The sequence below is a fragment of the Panulirus ornatus genome, chromosome 63 (assembly GCF_036320965.1).
Source record: "Panulirus ornatus isolate Po-2019 chromosome 63, ASM3632096v1, whole genome shotgun sequence".
NCBI lineage: Eukaryota > Metazoa > Arthropoda > Malacostraca > Decapoda > Palinuridae > Panulirus > Panulirus ornatus.
Window position 1 is genome coordinate 3,628,357 of NC_092286.1, and position 26,893 is coordinate 3,655,249.

The 26,893-nt window shown below is 39.5% G+C and overlaps 2 protein-coding genes across 3 annotated transcripts in view; both read left to right on the top strand.

Annotated features, from left to right (window-relative positions):
* The window catches only part of LOC139746063 (uncharacterized), a 67,045-nt gene extending 64,644 nt beyond the window's left edge, over positions 1-2,401 (top strand). For both annotated transcript variants that reach the window (XM_071656901.1, XM_071656903.1), the window contains one exon: positions 177-2,401. In XM_071656901.1, the coding sequence (XP_071513002.1) occupies positions 177-913 (737 nt within the window). In that variant the 3' untranslated portion in view covers positions 914-2,401. The remainder of the gene's footprint in view (positions 1-176) is intronic.
* Positions 2,402-6,550: 4,149 nt separating this feature from the next.
* On the top strand, positions 6,551-12,972 carry LOC139746010 (uncharacterized). The gene is made up of 2 exons (XM_071656805.1): positions 6,551-6,741; positions 10,608-12,972. Exons 1-2 carry the CDS (start codon positions 6,641-6,643, stop codon positions 12,127-12,129), a joined length of 1,623 nt encoding a protein of 540 aa, XP_071512906.1. The 5' UTR covers positions 6,551-6,640; the 3' UTR covers positions 12,130-12,972.
* The last annotated feature ends 13,921 nt before the right edge of the window (positions 12,973-26,893 follow it).

Genomic DNA, 26,893 nt, shown 5'->3' on the forward strand with positions numbered 1-26,893 from the left:
TGAAATATGTCATTGTATATTTATCCATTTGCCTATGTTGCACTCGACTGGAGCAGAATTATGAAATCCCAGTACATTTGTAATCTCAGGGAGTGGGCTCACCCCATCAAGTGTAAGTGATTATCACGTAGGTCTGTAGCGGTCAATTTTCTAACATGAGTATTTTCTTTCTTCAGGCAAATTCACTTCTTTTGGCGACATCAACATCACACAGTTCACGGAAGTACATTTCTCGGTTCCCTGCTACTTCAAGGTGTACCGTTACCCGTTTGGCACTTACTTATGCAACGCTTCGTTTTACCTGGTCGACTCTATGCGGGAGATGAACTGGAAAGCAGACAGACAGGATAAGTCTGAGTACCATTTGGAGTACGACGGGGATCGTGATCTGTTAGACTACCACCTTGAGGACATCACTGTTCTCTCTGAGGCTAAGTACGTGACTGTAACACTCCATCTGACGGGTCAGTTCGACTACCACCTGCTCAACAGCTTCGCCCCGAGTGCTCTCATGTTCGTCATCTGCTACTCCACGCTGTTCTTCCCCGTCACTAACTTCAACGAGAGAATCATGGTATCGCTCACGGCCATGTTGGTGTTGGCTGGGCTCTTCGCCCAGGCCACGAACAACTACATCAAGACGCCCTACTTCAAACTTCTGGACATCTGGTACGCCACACTCATCATGTTCTGCTTCTTCGTCGTCATTGCCAACGCTGTGGTCAACTCGCTGCTCCTCAACACGTCCATTTTCTACAAAACTCTCATCCATCCCCGCCATTCGTTCGAGACAGAGAAAGATAAAGTTTCAAAGAATGCTCTCAGGTGTAATACTATTTGCAAAATTGTTCTCATGTCTCTCTTTATCTTTCTCATAATACTGTACGAATTGTTTGGAGCTGGAGTCATTTAATTGAAAGATATCTATCATTCAAAGATCGTAAGACTTGAACTAATGATTAACGAGAAAATTCATAATCAAAAAATCATTTTTGGTTATCTCGGGAGTAAAATTCCCTCTCCCGATATCCAAACAGGTAACCAATATATATATATATATATATATATATATATATATATATATATATATATATATATATATATATATATATATGATCCCTGGGGATAGGGGAGAAAGAATACTTCCCACGTATTCCCTGCGTGTCGTAGAAGTCAACTAAAAGGGGAGGGAGCGGGGGGCTGGAAATCCTCCCCTCTCATTATTTTTTAATTTTCCAAAAGAAGGAACAGAGAAGGTGAGGATATTCCCTCAAAGGCCCAGTTCTCTGTTCTTAACGCTACCTCGCTAACGCGGGAAATGGCGAATAGTTTGAAAGAAAAAGATATATATATATATATATATATATATATATATATATATATATATATATATATATATATATATATATATATACTGCCCCAGGAGTCTATTTCATCTTTATGAGGGCCCCACAGCGCTCAGGGAGCCGGCCATTTTCATGGGGCGGGGCCATAGTTTATAAAGTGTAGTGATGTAGTGTGTTCGTCTTTGAGTGGAGTGTAGGGCAGTTGAGTAGCAAAAGAGTTCGGTGTGTTCTTTGTATTCGTTGTATAGTGGACATAAAGGGTCTTGGGATGTGTTCAACCAGTATTTGTACTGTTATGGAGATGGATGGTGTTCTTAGCATAAACGGGAAAGTGTGACCCGTGTTTGTCTGGGTAGTATGGCTTCTGATACGGTCAAGTCTGATGAGACGAATTGAAGATCAAGCTGTTTCTTAAATAGCTTGAGAAAGTGTAAATCGCTTCTTAGTAATTCACTGATTGTAGTCAGCACTGTAGCTTAACATGTAGTCTTTGCACTCATCATTGTTGTTATGGCTTAAGACACTAATTCAAGTTATTGTAACCCAAATATTGTATCTAGTGCACGTAAGCTCAAATTGTAGAATCTGATTTGATTATTGTTGCTGGTGTAGCATCACGAAAAAAAAAAAACTTAGCTTCCTACCATAACTGATGTAGACAACTTCTTAAGCTTTTGCATTGCTACACTAATTGATACAACTTCAGATGCTGAAGTTTAGCTCTGTAATTTATGTATGGTGAGTAACTCATGTACATGATAACTTAATGTGTGGTTTATTATGTTATTTGTGTGTCGGCCAACAAATTGTCTCGTGGAGACGTCTTTTCTCCCCTTTAACTTGGGTTTTAGATACTTATTGAAACACTTTATATTGGTGTGTACCTTCTGGTAACTGTATGACTCTACTAACCGTTTTGAAAAGAATTAGGATGGAGCAGAAAAATGTTGGAAGAAACTGGTCGAAAACGAAGCGGTTCGCAAAAGGCAAATATGTTTGGTAATATTTCTTTCAAAACCTGTCACCTTGATTGTTCTAATAAATAAGTTGTGTAACTAGTCTTACATATTCCTATAGTCAATATTATTCAACTGTAATTCTTACATTTGCTTACGGTATTCGGTATTTTATTGATGTGCACATACCTTGGCTTCAATAGGATTTTAAGTCATAATTAATCTATTTACAGTGCATGTTGTCATGAAAATTCTGCCATTATTAAACTATTTGATAACGTAACTGCTTTGCATATATGGCTAGGATCAGACCAAAGAACAAGTTATCGACGATTTAAGTTGATATTCACAGCCTTGGTCCGTCATGAACTCGATCATTTTCAGCCTTGTTACCCAATATCAAAGTTGTCAGGAGACAACATTTTTCATTCATTGTCGTGTGGTATATCAGCAAGAAAACTATTACATTGCTTAAAACTTACTCATTATGACCTGCAATTTCGTCGGCATATAACTGGTGATTACACTACTGCTGACTTAACAGATTCTAATTCCGAAGCAGAAATCTGAACCCGGTTCCATTCTAACCGAACAGTATCAAAGAAAGTAGTTTGTATCTTACACTAATATTTTGTTCATAGCACTCTATATATATATATATATATATATATATATATATATATATATATATATATATATATATATATATATATAATATATATATATAAATATATATATATATATATATATATATATATATATATATATATATATATATATATATATATATATATATATATATATGAAGACTAGAATACAAATACTTTCCTACTTTGCACCTATTGATTTACATTGTACTCGCACACGACTGCAAAAGAAAGCGGTTATTGACAACAAAAGGAAAAGAGAACAAGAACCTTCAGGAAAGATGTAAGAAACTTTCCTATACTATCAAAATTGTGGATGAACGGAATTACTAATGAAATAATAAATGCAGGTACGAGAGTTGCGTGACAATAAAGAAAGTAAGGATCCACGAATGTACAACTATATCTCAGTGTTATACAAGATCTATCATTAGTATCGACTCATACTCTCACCTTGTCTGACACCACAAAACGTACATGACCACCTAAATACGCACCATATGCTCCAAGAAACGCATCCTCCGACCTGCGCCGGTAATGGAAAAGCCAGAGAAACGCCCAAAAACGTACCCCGGACTCCGTGCCAATAATGCCTTAGTGTGGGCGAGGCTTTACACACGTACGTTCTCTGTACCTGATAGTTTGATCTTTTATCTTCACATCTTCAATTACATGTCTCGTAATTAAGCCTAATTGCCGTCATTTCCCGCCTTATCATCTCATCGGTACTGCTGCAAAATAAGTGTATCAGTATTTAAGGCCATGTAGTGAGAAAGTGTTTGGTCCCAGAATTATTTTGAACACCCGAAGGTATGTAAGAGTTTTAGATTGGTGTTATAACTAAACGATGACAGCGTTAATTACCTTGGTAGTCGATAGGCTTAAGCCTAGAGAAGCAATCAACCAATCATCCAATATTCATGGTTAATTATTCTTGTGTTCAAGGTTAGTGTAATTATTACTTGTGATTACTGTTTGTGTGTTACAGGGAGAGTTTTTCGTTCGTCTTGCCCCGCCTTTTAACCTTGGATAACACGTGCCACGACTTTGTATGTGTATACATACACATACTGCAGTGTAAGACAGGTACCTAGTAATCGATCAGGCCCGAGGGGAGAATGAACAGCTAGGATTGACTGTAGGCTGACTGTCGCGACCAGCATTTGAACTCATGTGGACATAGCCAGTGGCGGACCTGCATGGTCAGTAATGCTAACTACTACATCACATAGTCCCGTGTGTGTGTGTGTGTGTGTGTGTGTGTGATTACTATTTGTGTGTTACGAAGAGCGAGTTTTAAACTCATGTTGCCCCGTCTCATAACTTCTTTTTTATTCCAAAAGAAGGAACAGAGAAGGGGGCCAGGTGAGGATATTCCCTCAGAGGCCCAGTCCTCTGTTCTTAACGCTATCTTGCTGGCGCGGGAAATGGCGAATAATATGAAAGAATATATATATATATATATATATATATATATATATATATATATATATATATATATATATATATATGGATTTGTATGTAGCATTTATGGATCTGGAAAAGGCATATGATAGAGTTGATAGAGATGCTCTGTGGAAGGTATTAAGAATATATGGTGTGGGAGGGAAGTTGTTTGAAGCAGTGAAAAGTTTTTATCGAGGATGTAAGGCATGTGTACGTGTAGGAAGAGAGGAAAGTGATTGGTTCTCAGTGAATGTAGGTTTGCGGCAGGGGTTTCTGATGTCTCCATGGTTGTTTAATTTGTTTATGGATGGGGTTGTTAGGGAGGTGAATGCAAGAGTTTTGGAAAGAGGGGCAAGTATGAAGTCTGTTGTGGATGAGAGAGCTTGGGAAGTGAGTCAGTTGTTGTTCGCTGATGATACAGCACTGGTGGCTGATTCATATGAGAAACTGCAGAAGCTGGTGACTGAGTTTGGTAAAGTGTGTGAAAGAAGAAAGTTAAGAGTAAATGTGAATAAGAGCAAGGTTATTAGGTACAGTAGGGTGGAGGGTCAAGTCAATTGGGAGGTAAGTTTGAATGGAGAAAAACTGGAGGAAGTAAAGTGTTTTAGATATCTGGGAGTGGATCTGGCAGCGGATGGAACCATGGAAGCGGAAGTGAATCATAGGGTGGGGGAGGGGGCGAAAATCCTGGGAGCAATGAAGAATGTGTGGAAGTCGAGAACATTATCTCGGAAAGCAAAAATGGGTATGTTTGAAGGAATAGTGGTTCCAACAATGTTGTATGGTTGCGAGGCGTGGGCTATGGATAAAGTTGTGCGCAGGAGGGTGGATGTGCTGGAAATGAGATGTATGAGGACAATGTGTGGTGTGAGGTGGTTTGATCGAGTAAGTAATGTAAGGGTAAGAGAGATGTGTGGAAATAAAAAGAGCGTGGTTGAGAGAGCAGAAGAGGGTGTTTTGAAATGGTTTGGGCACATGGAGAGAATGAGTGAGGAAAGATTGACCAAGAGGATATATGTGTCGGAGGTGGAGGGAACGAGAAGTGGGAGACCTAATTGGAGGTGGAAAGATGGAGTGAAAAAGATTTTGTGTGATCGGGGCCTGAACATGCAGGAGGGTGAAAGGAGGGCAAGGAATAGAGTGAATTGGAGCGATGTGGTATACCGGGGTTGACGTGCTGTCAGTGGATTGAATCAAGGCATGTGAAGCGTCTGGGGTAAACCATGGAAAGCTGTGTAGGTATGTATATTTGCGTGTGTGGACGTATGTATATTCATGTGTATGGGGGTGGGTTGGGCCATTTCTTTCGTCTGTTTCCTTGCGCTACCTCGCAAACGCGGGAGACAGCGACAAAGAAAAAAAAAAAAAAAATATATATATATATATATATATATATATATATATATATATATATATATATATATATATATATTATCTTCTTTTAACTTGTGTGTGTATTTCCACAAATACCCCCTAGTTTAAGCCAGGTACCTATTTTGCGACCAGAGATGAGGAAAGGATGATCACCTGGGTGCAGTAAGCCGTCTGCCACACCGAACGTTCGAACCCATGCGGGTTCGCCCCGGGCTGGCCCGTGCTGACTCATTGTCAGTGACGCGAACCATTACGCCACGTAGGCCCGAGTATGTGTTCATTTTTTTACATAGCATTCCTAAAGAAGTTTAATATGATCGTTTCTATTGAGAGGTTTGTATAAATAATGTCAATCAATTCAACTCTCATAGATACGAGCTTTATGCTCATAATGTTTGAAGTTCCCGCTATCGGCTGAGTAAATTCGTGTTTAGTCATCATCAAACATGGAATTAAGCGAATGATATATTTTTATATCCCATATTTGTTGATATTAATTTTGCCGAGGTTTCTCAAATAGTAGAGACATTATCGTTTAGAATGTTATATTTTTCTGCCACTGTACTCTGAATGAATGCTGTCAAGTTTACACCAAAATCATTGTTCGTATAGGCTTTCTCGACTATGGCATGGGAACATTATTGCAACAAATTGATGAAATGTTTTTATTTTTCGCGTATCTTAAAGTAAGTATTTTTTATTTCCACTTTCCAATTATACATTAGAAAAAGTTTAGAATTTTCATTGATTTTGAGGTGCGTATTAAGGCATATTGTGATTGTGGACAAAACGGACTAGCTGGAGGCTGATGCTTTGTGATTGTTTCTGAGGGCCTAGCTTGTTATTGTTTCTCCTCTCGAAGAAGGCTGAAATGGCTCTCTTCGCTCCAGCCTCTATCCTAGACCTGTCAGATGACGTCCTTCTACTCATATTCTCCCACCTTAAGTCGTGGGATATCCTGAATTTATCACAGTAAGTCGCCGTTCGTTTCGATCTCCTCAAAGTCGATTCGTAAGAGTAAATTCCAAGGTCTTTCTGTTTATGTTTCAAGAACAGAAGTTGGAGATTTGTAGTCTATGTTGTGGAAAAGGTTACTTTATCCTGTCTGGTCTTATCGACGGTGAGATGAATTCTTTTCTTTTTCTATCCAGTGTACAACCTTAACATGATTATTTAAGTCCAGCTCCTCCCAGTTGTTCAAGGACTAGGGACCCACGAATATAGGACTCCCGACAGTAGTCTGTTTAACTCTCAATTGCTATCACTTCTGAATATTGAGTAATTTTGTTGTGTAGTGTTTGGAGAATACAATGAGTTATGAAGCATGAATTTGAGCTTTAGATTTTTTTTACAATAATAGTTTAAGTGATAGTAGTAAATGGTATGTATATCAGGGATACTGTGGCATTAACGGAAATCTGGGTAATGCACGTAAAAATTCAGAAGAACCTCTGAAAACCTTACCTAGAACCTGAAATAAGAGAAATATACCATTGATTTCTTTTGTTACCTGGATTCCATGGCCTCTCAATGAGTCAATCTGTTTATTGACATTTGGGGCCATTCGCACAATGCTCATTCATAGGTACAATTGGCACCTACTGTAAGGGTAAGTTTTGGGTGCTAGGGATGTCGGTTCTGTTTTTCTTAGCTTCTGTTCCATTATTTTGATTGATATATTGCTATCACCTAATTTGATAAAATATGATACTCAGGTTCATGCTTTGGAACTGTTGTTGTATTTTCTAAACATTGCACTGTCAGTGCTGAGCAAAATCACTCAATACTCAAAGCTAACAGCAGTGGAAAGCTAAACTAGATTATTACCAAACTTCATCCCTAAACTGTTCAAACAGCTGATTACAGATAGGTAATTACATGAGCAATATCAGGTTGGCCAAGGACATGGGGGTGACCAGCCTCTGCAAGAATGCTCAAGATATCATTTCAGCACGTAACCAGGGAATCTTCAGAATTAGTAGCTTGAGGCACCTGGATGTCCATTCTTGTTGCTAAAGTAATTGATGAACAAATGGATTAGCCCTGCCACCTTTTTCTTCTTGGAATATGATTGCATTATTTTGCTATGGTAGTATAAAGTGTGGAAAATAAGATAAGAGGAACTGAGCTTGATTTGAAGCATTTATCTATTGTACAACAGTAAGTATATTTACAGTGGGGAGGGCTATGAAGCTCAGAAAAATTGAGGGTGTATCAAGAAATAAGTCTCTGAAACATGTCTTGAAATCAATAGAACCAATGATATCCTCACCCAACTTCCCTGTAAGTTATTATTAGCCATATTTTTGATGTTTTTTATGGTATGCATTATGTGTAGTCGTTCAGTTTTGTGTACATTTGTGATGAAATGAATACAAAATCCATCATCTAAATTGCTACCAGTGCACATAAAAATCTGGTCTCTCAGAGCAGAAGCATCATCTTGGCATATTTCAGCCTTAACAAGGAAATTGAACCCTTTCACTTAAAAATTTGTCAGTCAAGCTAACCTAACTCCTCACAGCAGACCAGAATGAATTTAGCCCTCTTACTGTAACTGTCAAATGTATCCAAAATTATCATTTATACCAAATGATTACAAAGTTCAAGTTTACTACAATGCTACCAAAAAGCATTTCCCTCTACCTAGTTAATCAATCATATATGTCAGTCACAGGGTGCGGGAGGGGGCGAAGGTTCAGGGAGCATTGAAGAATGTGTGGAAAGCGAGAACCTTATCATGGAAAGCAAAAATGGGTATTTATAAAGGAATAGTGGTTCCATCAATGTTATATGGTTGTGAGGCATGGGCTATGGATAGGGTTGTTCGGAGGAGGGTGGATGTGTTGGAAATGAGATGTGTGAGGACAATATGTGGTGTGAGGTGGTTTGATCAAGTAAGTAATGAAAGGGTAAGAGAGATGTGTGGTAATAAAAAGAGTGTGGTTGAGAGAGGAGAGGATGTGTTGAAATGGTTTGGTCACATGGAGAGAATGAGTGAGGAAAGGTGGAGGGAACAAGAAGTGGGAGACCAGAGTGAAGGTGGAAGGATGGATGGAGTGAAAAAGATTTTGGGTGATTGGGGCCTGAACATTCAGGAGGGTGAAAGATGTTCAAGGAATAGAGTGAATTGGAACAATGTGGTATACCGGGGTCGACATACAGTCAATGGATCGAACCAGGGCATATGAAGCATCTGGGGTAAACCATGGAAAGTTTTGTGGGGCCTGGTTGTGGAAAGGGAGCTGTGGTTTCGGTGCATTATACATGACAGCTAGAGACTGAGTGTGAACGAATGTGGCCTTTGTTGTCTTTTCCTAGTGCTACCTCGCACACATGCGGGGGAAGGGGGTTGTCATTTCATGTGTGGCAGGGTGGCGATAGGAACGAATAAGGGCAGACAGTATGAATTATGTACATGTGTATATATGTATATGTCTGTGTGTGTATATATATGTATACGTTGAGATGTATAGGTATATATGTGTGCGTGTGTGGATGTGTATGTATATACATGTGTATGTGGGTGGGTTGGGCCATTCTTTTGTCTGTTTCCTTGTGCTACCTCGCTAACACAGGAGAGTTTTGGAAAGAGGGGAAAGTATGCAGTCTGTTGTGGATGAGAGGGCTTGCGAAGCGAGTCAGTTGTTGTTCGCTGATGATACAGCGCTGGTGGCTCATTCATGTGAGAAACTGCAGAAGCTGGTGACTGAGTTTGGTAAAGTGTGTGAAAGAAGAAAGTTGAGAGTAAATGTGAATAAGAGCAAGGTTATTAGGTACAGTAGGGTTGAGGGACAAGTCAGTTGGGAGGTAAGTTTGAATGGAGAAAAACTGGAGGAAGTAAAGTGTTTTAGATATCTGGGAGTGGATCTGGCAGCGGATGGAACCATGGAAGCGGAAGTGAATCATATATATATTTATTTTGCTTTGTCGCTGTCTCCTGCGTTAGCGAGGTAGCGCAAGGAAACAGACGAAAGAATGGTCCAACCCACCTACATACACATGTATATACATACACGTCCACACGCAAATATACATACCTATACATGTCAACGTATACATATATATACACACACAGACATATACATATATACACATGTACATAATTCATACTGTCTGCCTTTATTCATTCCCATCGCCACCCTGCCACACATGAAATAACCCCCCCCCCCCCCCATGTGTGCGAGGTAGCACTAGGAAAAGACAACAAAGGCCACATTTGTTCACACTCAGTCTCTTGCTGTCATGTAATAATGCACTGAAACCACAGCTCCCTTTCCACATCCAGACCCCACAGAACTTTCCATGGTTTACCCCAGACACTTCACATGCCTTGGTTCAATCCATTGACAGCACGTTGACCTCGGTATACCACATCGTTCCAATTCACTCTATTCCTTGCATGCCTTTCACCCTCTTGCATGTTCAGGCCCTGATCACTCAAAATCTTTTTCACTCCATCTTTCCACCTCCAATTTGGTCTCCCACTTCTCCTAGTCCCCTCCACCTCTGACACATATATCCTCTTTGTCAATCTTTCCTCACTCATTCTCTCCATGTGACCAAACCATTTCAAAACACTCTCTTCTGCTTTCTCAACCACACTCTTTTTATTACCACACATCTCTCTTAAACAAAATTGAGGTAAATTTGTTGTTGGAATCATGAATATGGGAAAAGGAATTTAAGGACAGGTAAAATGTTAGAAAGCTGCAGTGGTAAGGAATAGATTTTGAATTAAAAAGTGACAGTTGTAAAACCAAATAGGAAGGTTTAACAGGGAATGTGTGACTCTGTATGTGTAAGTTTACAATTTTCATATTTGAAATTACTTTCAGAACATGTGAGCGCTTCAGCAAAGTGGCTAGTGACAAGTCATTGTGGACAGATGTTGACTTCAGTGGTGGGTGTCTGTCTGTACAGCAGTTGAAGCGTTGCCTCGTCTTCTTGCGTGCTACTACCCGTAGGTTAATTCTACGAGGACATAAAAAGAAATTTGCAGGGACCCCCAAATGGAAGACTCCTCTTATAAGTGCTGATCTGTTGAAGCATATTGGAGAAAAGTGCCCAAATCTTGAGGAATTAACATTAAGTGAAGCTTTCATTGATGCCAACAAACTCAAAATGACAGATTTCTCACCAGTTCAATCTCTCAGTAAATATTCTCTAATAGACTGTGAGTTTGTGAACCTGCCATCACTCATAAGAGATGGGTCATATTTCAAAAGAACACATAAAATCCTTCCCCGATTAGAGTGCCTGAAGATTACTAAGTGTGCATGGGTAGATGATTATGATGTCATGGTGCTTAGTAAATTTGACTCTGTCAAGAAACTAGTCTTAAGGAATTTACCAAAGGTTGGAAGAGCTATGGCATACATTGCATTAGGTTTTCGATTTGGCTTTCAGAACTTAGAAGAGTTAGACTTGAGAGGGACTAGTTTAGAAGATAATGAGGTAATGTCAGTTGTGCAGAATGGAAAGCTCAGAGCTTTGTATCTCGGTCCAATGGGACCTGTTAAACGTTTGCCAGAGGAGCCACCAGGAGGTCATAACCTCATCATGCCAGATCCTAGGTGGCAGGAAGAAAGGCAGCAAGTTGTAGTTATTAATGTGGGACCAAATGGACCTCAGTGGCGACAAGTGAATGATGAGGAATTAGATGGGATGGGTCTCCAGTGGGTGAGAAATGCACCTGTTGCCCAGTGTCACAGAGCAGAGGAAGAAGATGAAGATAGACATTACTTCATTGGGAAAGATGGAAGACCTGTTGAAGAGGAGGGGAATAGTGATGAAGATGATAATGATGATGAAGAAGAATATGATGAGGGAGAAGACGATTCTGAAGATGATGGTACAGTGCGAGGATATAAGAAGAGACAGCAGTTATCCAACAGGGATGAATCAGCTGCAGAACAACAGCAAGGGGAGACACAGGAAAACAAACCTGGACAGGCAAAGATAGAAGGAAGAGAAGATAGTAAACCTGATCTGCTGAAAAAAAATCAGGACAAAAAAGGTGAAGAAGACATAAATGAAAAAGTAGATTATGATCCAGAAGAACCTGATGATGACTTGCAGAATGAGGCTTACCAAGTCCCAGATGAGCGTCTTTCTGATAAGTTAGTCCAAGCTTTTGGCCAAAAAACTAAATATCTTCATACTTTGGTATTATCAGGCTGTTCCATATCTGACTATGGCTTACAAGAGATAATTAGAGGTGTTCCATCTCTGCGGTTGCTAGATGTAACAAATACCAAAGTAACAAGTAGTGCCATACAAGAGGCAAGAGTTGCACGCCCTGATTGTGTAATATTAGGTGGTGGGACAAGAGTTGTTCGTCAGCAAAAGAATAGATGATGTTGACTCTGACCTATGTAGAGGATAATAAGAATATTCTGTTAGATAGGTAGCCTGTATATCATGAAGTATAATATTGCCTTTCATCCAGGTGTTTAAGCCTCATTGGTGTTTGGTAAACATATGAGTATGGCACAAATACAAACCAGTAATGGTTAGAACAGCTGCTGGATACACCATTGCCTCAGGTATTCGAAGCACAGTGAGGATCTAGACGGTACAGGATAATCTGCATTGATATCTGTTATTTTCACATGTGTTGTTTTCATACTATATATGTGTATGAGTAACACTTTTAATGTGCATAAGTAACATGTACCGGTATATTAGATAAATGTTCCAAGTGATACAGTCGTTTGTTAACAAGGGTATGAAGTTGTGGAATGTTCTGTTTCGGTGTTGAGCATCCACTGGGTATGGAGGATAGGGCACTGGATAAGGCTGAATACATTTACTTGTGCTAAGTACAGTGAATGAGATCACTCTTAGGAAAGGTAAATGTTCTTTTCAGATTTATTGATGAACTATGTGTAAGGTATGAAATTTTATTTCATATAATTTTTTTTTTTGTTTTATACAAATCATTCTTCTCATACGAGTTGTGTGTTTATGTCACATATAATGATATATATTTTTGATACATGGATTTGTTTTCCATTTGTTGATCTGGTTATTAAACTGTCTTTATTTGAAGTACTTTTGATATGGTGGCTTTAGTTCATAGGAACAGTACACCCAGTTGGTGGCAGCTCTTCTTTGGATGAAGTTTTGATATGTATCAGGATATTGTACAGGAAGTAGTCCTTGACTTGTATTACTTTAAGAATAAATGATACCAAAATTCACCTCTAAATATTCATCATATGAAAAGGTCACATAGTCTGTCACTTCAGTGACCATCTTGCCACAAATACAGATTGAGGTGTTTTGGTTAGAAATTTACCAGTTTGTGGTATGTCCAAGCTTTGTAAAAGTACATCGTATCACTCTTACACTTTTTTTCAAAATGTAATTTAAAGTAATTTTTTATTTTTGGCAGTCATCTAATTCAGTCCTCTTTTATATTGAGTTGTAATTTAACATATTATGAATATTTTTGCCTTTTTTTTTTTAAGCTAGATAGTGCATTGAAGAAGGTACTAATACTGTATAATTTTCTTAGTCACACGTAATTCAGGACTATGGTAAGCATCCAGGTGTAGAGCTTGATAAACCCTAAAACTACTGGAAGCAGGTCACTGAAATAGTTGTTTACCAAAGATCCTAAATATTTCCCAAGCATCTTTTTTGTAGCAACACCTTACTTCAGTTCTCTTTGTCCAGCAGGTATCAGAGAGCTCATATACAGAATCTTACATACATTGTTAAGGGTACCTTTGTTGTTCAAGGTGTGAAGGAGGATGAACGTATTACTTTCTCCAATTTTTATAAAATGCAGCTTATTAATATGCTTCTGTTTCATTAAGATCTTTATTATTTAGATCTTTATACAGCCAGCTACCCTTACTTAAATAGTAATGATAGATTCCTAAATCTTCATCTTCAAATCAGTCATCAGTTGAGATGCATCTCACTCTCAAGTCATTCATCTGATGAGGACATTAGCCTTGTAGTAATGAGCGAGTTAACTATCAGCTGAGTTTAAAGTGTTGTAAAATGGTACAGTTGGGCTTCCAATCCTCCTTTTTCATTATTTCTCAACAATAAAAGTTGTAATGTCAGAACTCCTTTGGCTGAAATTTACCTGCTTAGTAGTGACTTTAAGAAATTTGATACATCATGTTCAGGTGTTGAAAACAGGTCATAGGCTAGTTCGAGTCATCATCTGTGTTTGTGTGAAATTATGAAGCGATTGTAAAGGCCAGATAAGAAATAGCATCTGTGGCTCTTCATAATTGGTTTGAGATAAGGGTGGAATTACCATTCTGAGGAGCTTACTGATTGAAGATGTTTCCAAGAATGCATGGTGCTGAATGTTTAGTTACAGTTAACTGAAATCAGTGGATACATGTACATCCTATGACTGAAGGAGCCATACACATGTCTTGTATCCCTAATTGCTTTCTACACTCCTTCCAAACATCACTTCTAAGTAAAAATGACTTTATAGCACTCGGTACTCTCATAAAGGGAGGTATCTACAACTGTCTATGTGCATTATTATTATTAGCTGCTTAATGCTACAGATATACCTTGAATGTGATTAATGGTTTGATAGTAGCTGTTTTACCACTTCAGAGCATAAAAAGCTCACATGTGCCTGATTTCCTCTTCTAGGTTTATCAGCAAACTAATTTTTTGGTTATTTCTGTGAAGATTTGCTATTTTTATGTAGGTACACATGAATGTAATTTTCTTTTTTGAACTTTCTTCATTTAAGGCTTACTTTTCATAGTCCTAAGCAACATCATTAGAATATGACTTTGATGGGCTTCAGGGCTTAGTTTTTGGGTAGTTGCTCTTTACGTCATCTTTCTTAGATGACTCAGCCATAAAAGTGGTTCCTCTGTCGAGACTGGAGTCAGTCAGTATCCATTTATATTACCCTTATATTCCACTTTTGTTAGATAACTGTGATCATGTTTTTCTGCGAGAGAAGTAAGGAATGATTAGCTTCATTGTATTTTCTATTTAGTCTCCGGCTTCCTTTGTTATTACAGACTTACAGACAAGATGTCAAATTTTATTTTAGAGGTGCTCCTCTAGTGCCTAAGATGGTGACTCATTCCCACCCTCAAAGCTTTTATCTTTTCCATGTTTTTCAGTGTTTGCTAAGGTCTAGTGAGTTCTCAGAAGCTCTTTGGAGGTGAAATGTTTGAGGACAACATGTGGTGTGAAGTGCTTTGATCAAGGAATTAATGAAAGTTTAAGAAGCTGTTTCCTGTGGAGTGGGGTAATGCCAGAAATGGATGAAGGCACGCAAATATGAATATGTACATGTGTATATATATGTATATGGGAAGTGAGTCAATTGTTGTTTGCTAATGATACAGTGCTAGTGGCTGATTCGGGTGAGAAACTGCAGAAGCTGGTGACTGAGTTTGGTAAAGTGTGTGAAAGAAGAAAGTTAAGAGTAAATGTGAATAAGAGCAAGGTTATTAGGTACAGTAGGGTTGAGGGTCAAGTCAATTGGGAGGTAAGTTTGAATGGAGAAAAACTAGAGGAAGTAAAGTGTTTTAGATATCTGGGAGTGGATCTGGCAGCGGATGGAACCATGGAAGCGGAAGTGAATCATAGGGTGGGGGAGGAGGCGAAAATCCTGGGAGCCTTGAAGAATGTGTGGAAGTCGAGAACATTATCTCGGAAAGCAAAAATGGGTATGTTTGAAGGAATAGTGGTTCCAACAATGTTGTATGGTTGCGAGGCGTGGGCTATGGATAGAGTTGTGCGCAGGAGGGTGGATGTGCTGGAAATGAGTTGTTTGAGGACAATGTGTGGTGTGGGTGGTTTGATCGAGTAAGTAATGTAAGGGTAAGAGAGATGTGTGGAAATAAAAAGAGTGTGGTTGAGAGAGCAGAAGAGGGTGTTTTGAAATGGTTTGGGCACATGGAGAGAATGAGTGAGGAAAGATTGACCAAGAGGATATATGTGTTGGAAGTGGAGGGAACGAGAAGTGGGAGACCAAATTGGAGGTGGAAAGATGGAGTGAAAAAGATTTTGTGTGATCGGGGCCTGAACATGCAGGAGGGTGAAAGGCGGGCAAGGAATAGAGTGAATTGGATCGATGTGGTATACCGGGGTTGACGTGCTGTCAGTGGATTGAATCAGGGCATGTGAGGCGTCTGGGGTAAACCATGGAAAGTTGTGTGGGGCCTGGATGTGGAAAGGGAGCTGTGGTTTTGGGCATTATTGCATGACAGCTAGAGACTGAGTGTGAACGAATGGGGCCTTTGTTGTCTTTTCCTAGTGCTACCTCGCACACATGAGGGGGGAGGGGGATGGTATTCCATGTGTGGCGGGTGGCGATGGGAATGAATAAAGGCAGACAGTGTGAATTGTGTGCTTGGGTATATATGTATGTGTCTGTGTGTGTATATATATGTGTACATTGAGATGTATAGGTATGTATATTTGCGTGTGTGGACGTGTATGTATATACATTGTGTATGGGGGTGGGTTGGGCCATTTCTCTCGTCTGTTTCCTTGCGCTACCTCGCAAACGCGGGAGACAGCGACAAAGCAAAATAAAAATAAATAAAAATATATAATTTGAGCCTCTCTTGATTTATGCCTATGGTTATACCATTTTTGTTGGGAGTATGTTGTATTTTATGCTCTAAATCTTTTTTCATCATTATTTTTTACTATCCAATATAGTTTTTAATGAATGTTTTTGCCAGATAAAGAAATTACAACTTTTTTCAGTGTTCAGAAGGAAATACAAAAGATCAATCATACTTTTGAATTTTGGTAAATAACTGACATTGTGTGTAAAACAGCATGAATATTGATTGTACAGTGAAAGGGTTGAGTTGGGATTTGAATCTTGTATGGGAGAAAAAACTTACAGGTGCGCTGAGAACCCTAGATGATGGGAAGATTTTAGATGTATAGTGAGCAAGAAGCTTGATTGTGAGAGGGCATATTGTACCTCAAATTATGGATGTGAAATCTTAGCTTGCCTATATTCAGGCACATTGAATAAAAGTGGTAAAATTTTATCAATATAGTTATAACTGCCCCAGTTTCCCATACCAGGAGTTCTTTGACAAGAACAGTCTCACCAAAGTTGACTGTTCACTCATGATGCATCCTGAAGCAGGTGTAGTCTAATAACAAGTAGTATAGGTGGAAAACCGTTTTAGTTTAGTTTGGAATTAGGGTGATAGGTAAAGCATGAAAATATGAGAAAGTTGTGTGATAAGAAGGCATCAGATAGATGCATATATGACAGCCCATTGAAATTATGACTGTTTGAGAAGAAATGACTACAAAAAGAGATTGGCTGATGTGGTAAGTGATCGTTGAAGGTGAGATGTTTTCTTAAGGACATCAGGAGAATATTGTTGGCAGAAAGTAAAGGCATTTTTTTGTGTTAAAATAGAAGCCTGGGGGAAGACATTTTGTTTCTATGAATCAACATTGTGTGAAAAGTGAATAATTGAGAAACATTACAGTAAAGTGGAAGATTTTTTAACTTTAGCACATCACACGTAAGTAGAGGGTATGTACGAGTAAATTGAAAGGCTTCAAGAACTCAGTTTGTCCCATGTAGTTAAAAACAGAGGTAAAGACAAAGGAATGTTTGATTGTAAAGTGTCATCACAATGATTTCACAAGCAGACTGCATCAACCCATGTCAACTCTGCTTTTCTTGGCCTTAATTTTGGAGAACATGGGTAAAACATTTTAAACATATAGTTCATGAGATATGTATTTCCATAACTGATTTGAAAGTAACGTGTTTTTGATTTTTTTCTGGTAAATTACCGGTCTCCTTTTTTCTGTCCTCATGTACTCCCATGCCTAGCATCTGATGGGGAAAACTTAAATTTCCTACTATGCAGGGAGAGATACAAACAACATTGTAGATAAATAATGTAGTTGATAGTAGGTGATTAGCTAGTCTAGTCATCCTTTATGGCTTTAGGAGCAACTACTGTATAATAATGTTTTTTTTTAGTCTTATCATATAATCAAAAGAACAATTTTTGGAAAAACAATTGAGTAGTAATTCCCCACAGTTTGCCCTGCGTATGCCTAGTAAATAATATGTACCCAAATGAATTTTGCTTGATATTTATTTCATCAGTGCTGTAACTAGAAATATCTTATTCAGACTTCAGACAGACTTTCTGCCTCTGTAATCTTTAAGAGACTGGTTAAAAGATGAAGCCACATCTTTGTAGTGTAAAGGAGTACCCAGTCAGTTTACCTACTCTCTTTTCAAGCCAGAGAAAGTCAATCATGTTCCTAAATTATCCTGAGGTAATTATAAAAGAAAGTAAAAAATACATTTATATATGTACAATATCAGAATTTTGGTATGAAATATCCAGTACCTCATATCAGCATTGTGATAAGAGCTTATATAATGCTCCTATGCTCTTATGAGTTTTGCAGGGTTAAGAATTGGTGGTGCATGTGTTGGGTCAGAATTTGCCAGTTGTCCTAACATTTGCATTATATTTTATACTCCAGATATAAAAATGATGGTAAATGGTAACCATATTTTATTTTTTGTTCTGATTCAGATTAGTTATATACAGTAGCTTATCCATTTGTTAGAATGCTGACTCTTGGTTCAGTGTTTTGTCTTATACAAAGAACCTACATCTACAATATTGAATATCCATAAAGTTCCCAGCATTCACGTTCCAGTGCACTTGGGTTTACTGCCAACTTGGAGCTTGAGTATCCAGTAAATGAATTCATTGAATGTTTGTAAGTTTTTAATATAGATTATATTTTCATATATTACGAACATAAGATTTAAAACGTGCATTTGGTGTTCAAAACAATCTATCAAGGGTACAGTGTGTTGAAAATACAATCCTTGGCCCATCATTTTTTATAATTATGAGTTTCCAAAATCCAAACATTGCTTGGTCCTGAGGATTACAGATTTTTTATATTCTACCTGTATTATGTTTTGGTATGCCATGATTTAGTGGATAAACACCCACATACAAATAAATGAAACATTTCGAAGATACATTTCAATCCAGTCTTTAGGAATGGATAGACACAGCCCCATAAACAATTAAGATGAAATCATATGCATAGAGTACGATAGAGAGTTGGAAAATACAAGGTTTCTGTCGATTATGTAGGGTGATTATCACTTCATATGACTGCATCATTGTAGTTGAACCTAACTTCTTTTGATTTTCAGCATACTTCTTTTTAAGCTAACACTCACAAGAGCTAAGGAAGTAGTATTACTACTTCTGAAAGTGGATGGCATGAGATGGGTGATTATTGGTGCTTGTACACTTGATCATGAGAAGAAAGATCATAAAAGAGGCAAGTGTTTTGGGAGCAGCTGAGTGAGTGTGTCAGCAGTTCTGATGCACAAGACTGGGTATTAGTGATGGGTGATTTGAGTGCGAAGGTGAGTAATGTGGCAGTTGAGGGTATAATTGGTACACTTGGGATATTCAGTGTTGTGAATGGAAATGGTGAAGAGTTTGTGGATTTGTGTGATGAAAAGAGACTGGTGATTGATAATACTTGATTTAAAAGAGAGATTCACTAGTATACGTATGTGAGTGGGAGAGATGGTCAATGGGCATTATTGGATTACGTATTAATTGATAGGCATGTAAAAGAGAGACTTTTGAATGTAATTGTGCTGATAGGGGCAGCTGGCAGGATGTCTTATCACTATCTTGTGGAGGCAAGGGTAAAGATTTGTAAAGGTTTTCAAAAAATGAGAGAAATTGTTGGGGAGAAGAGTGGTGAGAGTAAGTGTGCTTGGAAAGGAGACTTATGTCAAGAAATACCGGGAGAGATTTTTTGAAGGTAAAATGGCAGAAGGTGAAAGCAAATGAAATGAGGGGAGTGGGTGAGGAATGGGATGTATTTAAGGATGCAGTGTTGGCATGTGTAAGAGATGCATATGGCATGAGAAACATGGGAGGTGGTCAGATTAGAAAGAGTAGGGAGCGGTGGGATGAAGTAAAGTTGCTAGTGAAAGAGAAAAGAGAGGCATTTGGATGGTTCTTACAAGGGAGGAGTGCAAATGACTGGGAGATGTATAAGAGAAAGTGGCAGAAGGTCAAGAGGAAGGTGCAAGGATTGAAAAAGAGGGTAAATGAGAGAATAAAAAGATGTTTTGGAAGGAGGTAATGATATGCAAAAGATAGGAGAACAAATGGGAAAATCAGTGAAGGGGAAAGGGGTGGTGTGTGAAGTGAGAGAGTCAGGAGGGTGGTTTGTTGAAGAGCGAAGTGGTGATGAAAGCCTTGCGGAAGATGGTGATGATACTGGTGATACTTGGTGATGATACTGCAATTCTTGGTGTCAAACATAAACACCAGTCCACATCGATCCAAGATAAAGTAAAACTGCTGAAAAAAATGGACCGTGGTGTTTCGGTGTGTAAGCTGTGTGACATCTACAGTATTAGTTCATCAACTGTTTATGATATAAAGAAGCAAAGGAAGAAAATATTGAAATTCTATGCAGAGAGTGATTCCAAGAAGCAAATGACGATTAGAAAAACTATGAAAGATGGTGAGTATATTTTTTATATTTATTTATTTATTATACTTTGTCACTGTCTCCCGCATTAGCGAGGTAGCGCAAGGAAACAAACGAAAGAATGGCCCAACCCACCCACATACACGTCCACACACGCATATATACATACCTATACATTTCAATGTATACCTATATACACATACACAGACATATACATATATACACATGTACATAATTCATACTTGCTGCCTTTATTCATTCTCATCGCCACCCCGCCACACATGAAATGACACCCCCCGCTCCCCCCCGCATGCACACGAGGTAACACTAGGAAAAGACAATAAAGGCCACTTTCGTTCACACTCAGTCTCTAGCTGTCATGTATAATGCACTGAAACCACAGCTCCTTTTCCTTAGCCAGGCCCCACAAACCTTTCCATGGTTTACCCCAGATGCTTCACATGCCCTGGTTCAATCCATTGACAGCACATCAACCCCGGTATACCACATCGTTCCAATTCACTCTATCCCTTGCATGCCTTTCACCCTCCTGCATGTTCAGACCCCGATCACTCAAAATCTTTTTCACTCCATCCTTCCCCTTCCAATTTAGTCTCCCATTTCTCCTCGTTCCCTCCACCTCTGACACATATATCATCTATCTCAATCTTTCCTCACTCATTCTCTCCATGTGACCAAACCACTTCAATACACTCTCTTCTGCTCTCTCAACCACACTCTTTTTATTACCATACATCTCTCTTACCCTTTCATTACTTACTCGATCAAACCACCTCACACCACATATTGTCCTCAAACATCTCATTTCCAACACATCCACCCCCCCTCTGCACAACCCTATCTATAGCCCATGCCTAGCAACCATATTACGTTGTTGGAACCACTATTTCTTCAAACATACCCATTTTTGCTTTCTGAGATGATGTTCTCACCTTCCACACATTTTTCAATGCTCCCAGAACTTGCGGCCCCTCCACCACCCTGTGACTCACTTCCGCTTCCATGGTTCCATCCGCTGCCAAATCTACTCCCAGATATCTAAAACATTTCACTTCCTCCAGGTTTTCTCCATTCAAACTTACCCCCCAGTTGACTTGTCCCTCAACACTACTGTACCTAATAACCTTGCTCTTATTCACATTTACTCTCAGCTTTCTTCTTTCACACACTTTGCCAAACTCAGTCACCAGCTTCTGCAGTTTCTCACCTGAATCAGCCAACAGCACTGTATCATCAGTGAACAACAACTGACTCACTTCCCAAGCCCTCTCATCAACAGCAGACTGCATACTTGCCCCTCTCTCCAAAACTCTTTCATTCACCTTCCTAACTACCCCATCCATAAACAAATTAAACAACCATGAAGATATCATGCACCCCTGCCTCAAACCAAAATTCACTGGGAACCAATCACTCCCCTCTTCCTACTCGTACACATGCCTTACATTCTTGATTAAAAATTTTCACTGCGTCTAGCAACTTGCCTCCTACACCATATACTCTTAATACCTTCCACAGAGCATCTCTATCAACTCTATCATATGCCTTCTCCAGATCCATAAATGCCACATACAAATCCATTTGTTTTTCTAAGTATTTATCATATACATTCTTCAAAGTAAACATCTGATCCACACATCCTCACCCACTTCTGAAACTACACTGCTCCTCCCCAGTCTGATGCTCTGTACATGCCTTCACCCTCTCAATCAATACCCTCCCATAAAAATTCCTAGGAACACTCAACAAACTTATACCTTTGTAATTTGAACACTCACCTTTATCCCCTTTGCCTTTATACAATAGCACTATGCATGCAGTCCACCAATCCTCAGGCACTTCACCATGAGTCATACATACATTGAATATCCACACCAACCAGTCAGCAACACAGTCACCCCCTTTTTTTGATAAATTCCACTGCAATACCATCCAAACCCACCGCCTTGCCAGCTTTCATCTTCCACAAAACTTTTACTACCTCTTCTCTGTTTACCAAACCATTCTCCCTGACCCTCACACTTTGCACACCACCTTGACCAAGACATCCTATATCTGCCACTCTATCATCTAACACATTCAATAAACCTTCAAAATATTCATTCCATCTCCTCACATCACCACGACATGTTATAACCTCCCAATTAGCCACCATCACCGATGTTCCCATCTGTTGATATTTATATTTATGTTGATATTTATATGTACGTGAATGGGTGTATATGTGTATATGAGTGGATGGGCCACTCTTCATCTGTTTCCTGGCGCTACCTTGCTGATGCGGGAAACAGCGATTAAGTATATTGAAAAATATATATATTTATTTATTATTTATTTTATTTATTTTGCTTTGTCGCTGTCTCCTGTGTTAGCAAGGTAGTGCAAGGAAACAGACGAAAGAATGGCCCAACCCACCCACATACACATGTATACACATACACGTCCACACACGCAAATATACATACCTATACATCTCAACGTGTACATATATATACACACACAGACATATACATATATACACATGTACATAATTCATACTGTCTGCCTTTATTCATTCCCATCGCCACCTCGCCACACATGTAATAACAACCCCCTCCCCCCCTCATGTGTGCGAGGTAGTGCTAGGAAAAGACAACAAAGGCCACATTCGTTCACACTCAGTCTCTAGCTGTCATGTAATATTGCACCGAAACCACAGCTCCCTTTCCACATCCAGGCCCCACACAACTTTCCATGGTTTACCTCAGACGCTTCACATGCCCTGGTTCAATCCATCGACAGCACGTCGGCCCCGATATACCACATCGTTCTAATTCACCCTATTCCTTGCACACTTTTCACCCTCCTGCATGTTCAGGCCCCGATCACTCAAAATCTTTTTCACTCCATCTTTCCACCTTCAATTTGGTCTCCCACTTCTCGTTCCCTCCACCTCTGACACATATATCCTCTTTGTCAATCTTTCCTCACTCATTCTCTCCATGTGACCAAGCCATTTCAAAACACCCTCTTCTGCTCTCTCAACCACACTCATTTTATTACCACATATCTCTCTTACCCTATTATTACATACTCGATCAAACCACCTCACACCACATATTGTCTTCAAACATCTCATTTCCAGCACATCCACCCTCCTGTGCACAACTCTATCCATAGCCCACGCCTCGCAACCATACAACATTGTTGGAACCACTATTCCTTCAAACATACCCACTTTTGCTTTCCAAGATAATGTTCTTGACTTCCACACACTCTTCAACGTTCCCAGAATTTTTGCCCCCTCCCCCACCCTATGATTCACTTCCGCTTCCATGGTTCCATCCGCTGCCAAATCCACTCCCAGATATCTAAAGCACTTCACTTCCTCCAGTTTTTCTCCATTCAAACTTACCTCCCAGTTGACTTGACCCTCAACCCTACTGTACCTAATAACCTTGCTCTTATTCACATTTACTCTCAACTTTCTTCTTTCACACACTTTACCAAACTCAGTCACCAGCTTCTGCAGTTTCTCACATGAATCATCCACCAGTGCTGTATCATCAGCAAACAACAACTGATTCACTTCCCATGCTCTCTGATCCACAACAGACTGCATACTTGCCCCTCTTTCCAAAACTCTTGCATTCACCCCCTAACAACCCCATCCATAAACAAATTAAACAACCATGGAGACATCACACACCCCTGCTGCCGCACACCTACATTCACTGAGAACCAATCACTTTCCTCTCTTCCTACACGTACACATGCCTTACATCCTCGATAAAAACTTTTCACTGCTTCTAACAACTTGCCTCCCACATCACATATTCCTAATACCTTCCACAGAGCATCTCTATCAACTCTATCATATGCCTTCTCCAGATCCATAAATGCTACATACAAATCCATTTGCTTTTCTAAGTATTTCTCACATACATTCTTCAAAGCAAACACCTGATCCACACATCCTCTACCACTTCTGAAACCACACTGCTCTTCCCCAGTCTGATGCTCTGTACATGCCTTCACCCTCTCAATCAATACCCTCCCATATAATTTATCAGGAATACTCAACAAACTTATACCTCTGTAATTTGAGCACTCACCTTTGTCCCCTTTACCTTTGTACAATGGCACTATGCAGGCATTCCGCCAATCCTCAGGCACCTCACCATGAGTCATACATACATTAAATAACCTTACCAACCTGTTAACAATACAGTTACCCCCTTTTTAATAAATTCCACAGCAATACCATCCAACCCCGCTGCCTTGCCAGCTTTCATCTTCCGTAAAGCTTTTACTACCTCTTCTCTGTTTACCAAATCATTTTCCCTAACCCCTTCACTTTGCACACCACCTTGACCAAAACACCCTATATCTGCCACTCTGTCATCAAACACATTCAACAAACCTTCAAAATACTCCATCTGCTTCTCACATCACCACTACTTGTTATCACCTCCCCATTAGCCCCCTTCACTGTGGTTCCCATTTGTTCACTTGTGTTATGTACTTTATATATATATATATATATATATATATATATATATATATATATATATATATATATATATATATATATATATTTATCCCTGGGGATAGGGGATTAAGAATACTTCCCATGCATTCCTCACGTGTCGTAGAAGGCGACTAAAGGGGACGGGAGCGGGGGGCCAGAAACCCTCCCCTCCTTGTATTTTAACTTTCTAAAAGGGGAAACAGAAGAAGGAGTCACGCGAGGAGTGCTCATCCTCCTTGAAGGCTCAGATTGGGGTGTCTAAATGTGTGTGGATGTAACCAAGATGAGAAAAAAGGAGAGATAGGTAGTATGTTTGAGGAAAGGAACCTGGATGTTTTGGCTCTGAGTGAAACGAAGCTAAAGGGTAAAGGGGAAGAGTGGTTTGGGAATGTCTTGGGAGTAAAGTCAGGGGTTAGTGAGAGGACAAGAGCAAGGGAAGGAGTAGCACTACTCCTGAATCAGGAGTTGTGGGAGTATGTGATAGAGTGTAAGAAAGTAAATTCTAGATTGATATGGGTAAAACTGAAAGTTGATGGAGAGAGATGGGTGGTTATTGGTGCATATGCACCTGGGCATGAGAAGAAAGATCATGAGAGGCAAGTGTTTTGGGAGCAGCTGAATGAGTGTGTTAGTGGTTTTGATGCAAAAGGCCGGGTTATAGTGATGGGTGATTTGAATGCAAAGGTGAGTAATGTGGCAATTGAGGGAATAATTGGTATACATGGAGTGTTCAGTGTTGTAAATGGAAATGGTGAAGAGTTTGTAGATTCATGTGCTGAAAAAGGACTGGTGATTGGGAATACCTGGTTTAAAAAGCTGAGATATACATAAGTATACATATGTAAGTAGGAGAGATGGCCAGAGAGCGTTATTGGATTACGTGTTAATTGATAGACGCACGAAAGAGAGACTTTTGGATGTTAATGTGCTGAGAGGTGCAACTGGAGGGATGTCTGATCATTATCTTGTGGAAGCAAAGTGAAGATTTGTGGGGGTTTTCAGAAAAGAAGAGAGAATGTTGGGGTGAAGAGAGTGGTGAGAGTAAGTGAGCTTGGGAAGGAGACTTGTGTGAGGAAGTACCGGGAGAGACTGAGTACAGAATGGAAAAAGGTGAGAGCAAAGGAGGTAAGGGGAGTGGGGGAGGAATGGGATGTATTTAGGGAATCAGTGATGGCTTGCGCAAAAGATGCTTGTGGCATGAGAAGTGTGGGAGGTGGGTTGACTAGAAAAGGTAGTGAGTGGTGGGATCAAGAAGTAAGATTATTAGTGAAAGAGAAGAGAGAGGCATTTGAACGATTTTTGCAGGGAAAAAATGCAAATGAGTGGGAGAGGTATAAAGGAAAGAGGCAGGAGGGCAAGAGAAAGGTGCAAAGAGGTGAAAAAGAGGGCAAATGAGAGTTGGGGTGAGAGAGTATCATTAAATTTTAGGGAGAATAAAAAGATGTTTTGGAAGGAGGTAAATAAAGTGCGTAAGACAAGGGAGCATATGGGAACTTCAGTGAAGGGGGCTAATGGGGAGGTGATAACAAGTGGTGGTGATATGAGAAGGAGATGGAGTGAGTATTTTGAAGGTTTGTTGAATGTGTTTGATGATAGAGTGGCAGATGTGGGGTGTCTTGGTCGAGGTGGTGTGCTAAGTGAGAGGGTTAGGGAAAATGATTTGGTAAATAGAGAAGAGGTAGTAAAAGCTTTATGGAAGATGAAAGCCGGCAAAGCAGCAGGTTTGGATGGCATTGCAGTGGAATTTATTAAAAATGGGGATGACTGTATTGTTGACTGGATGTAAGGTTATTTAATGTATGTATGACTCATGGTGAGGTGCCTGAGGATTGGCGGAATGCGTGCATAGTGCCATTGTACAAAGGCAAAGGGGATAAGAGTGAGTGCTCAAATTACAGAGGTATAAGTTTGTTGAGTATTCCTGGTAAATTATATGGGAGGGTATTGATTGAGAGGGGTGAAGGCATGTACAGAGCATCAGATTGGGGAAGAGCAGTGTGGTTTCAGAAGTGGTGGAGGATGTGTGGATCAGGTGTTTGCTTTGAAGAATGTATATGAGAAATACTTAGAAAAGCAAATGGATTTGTA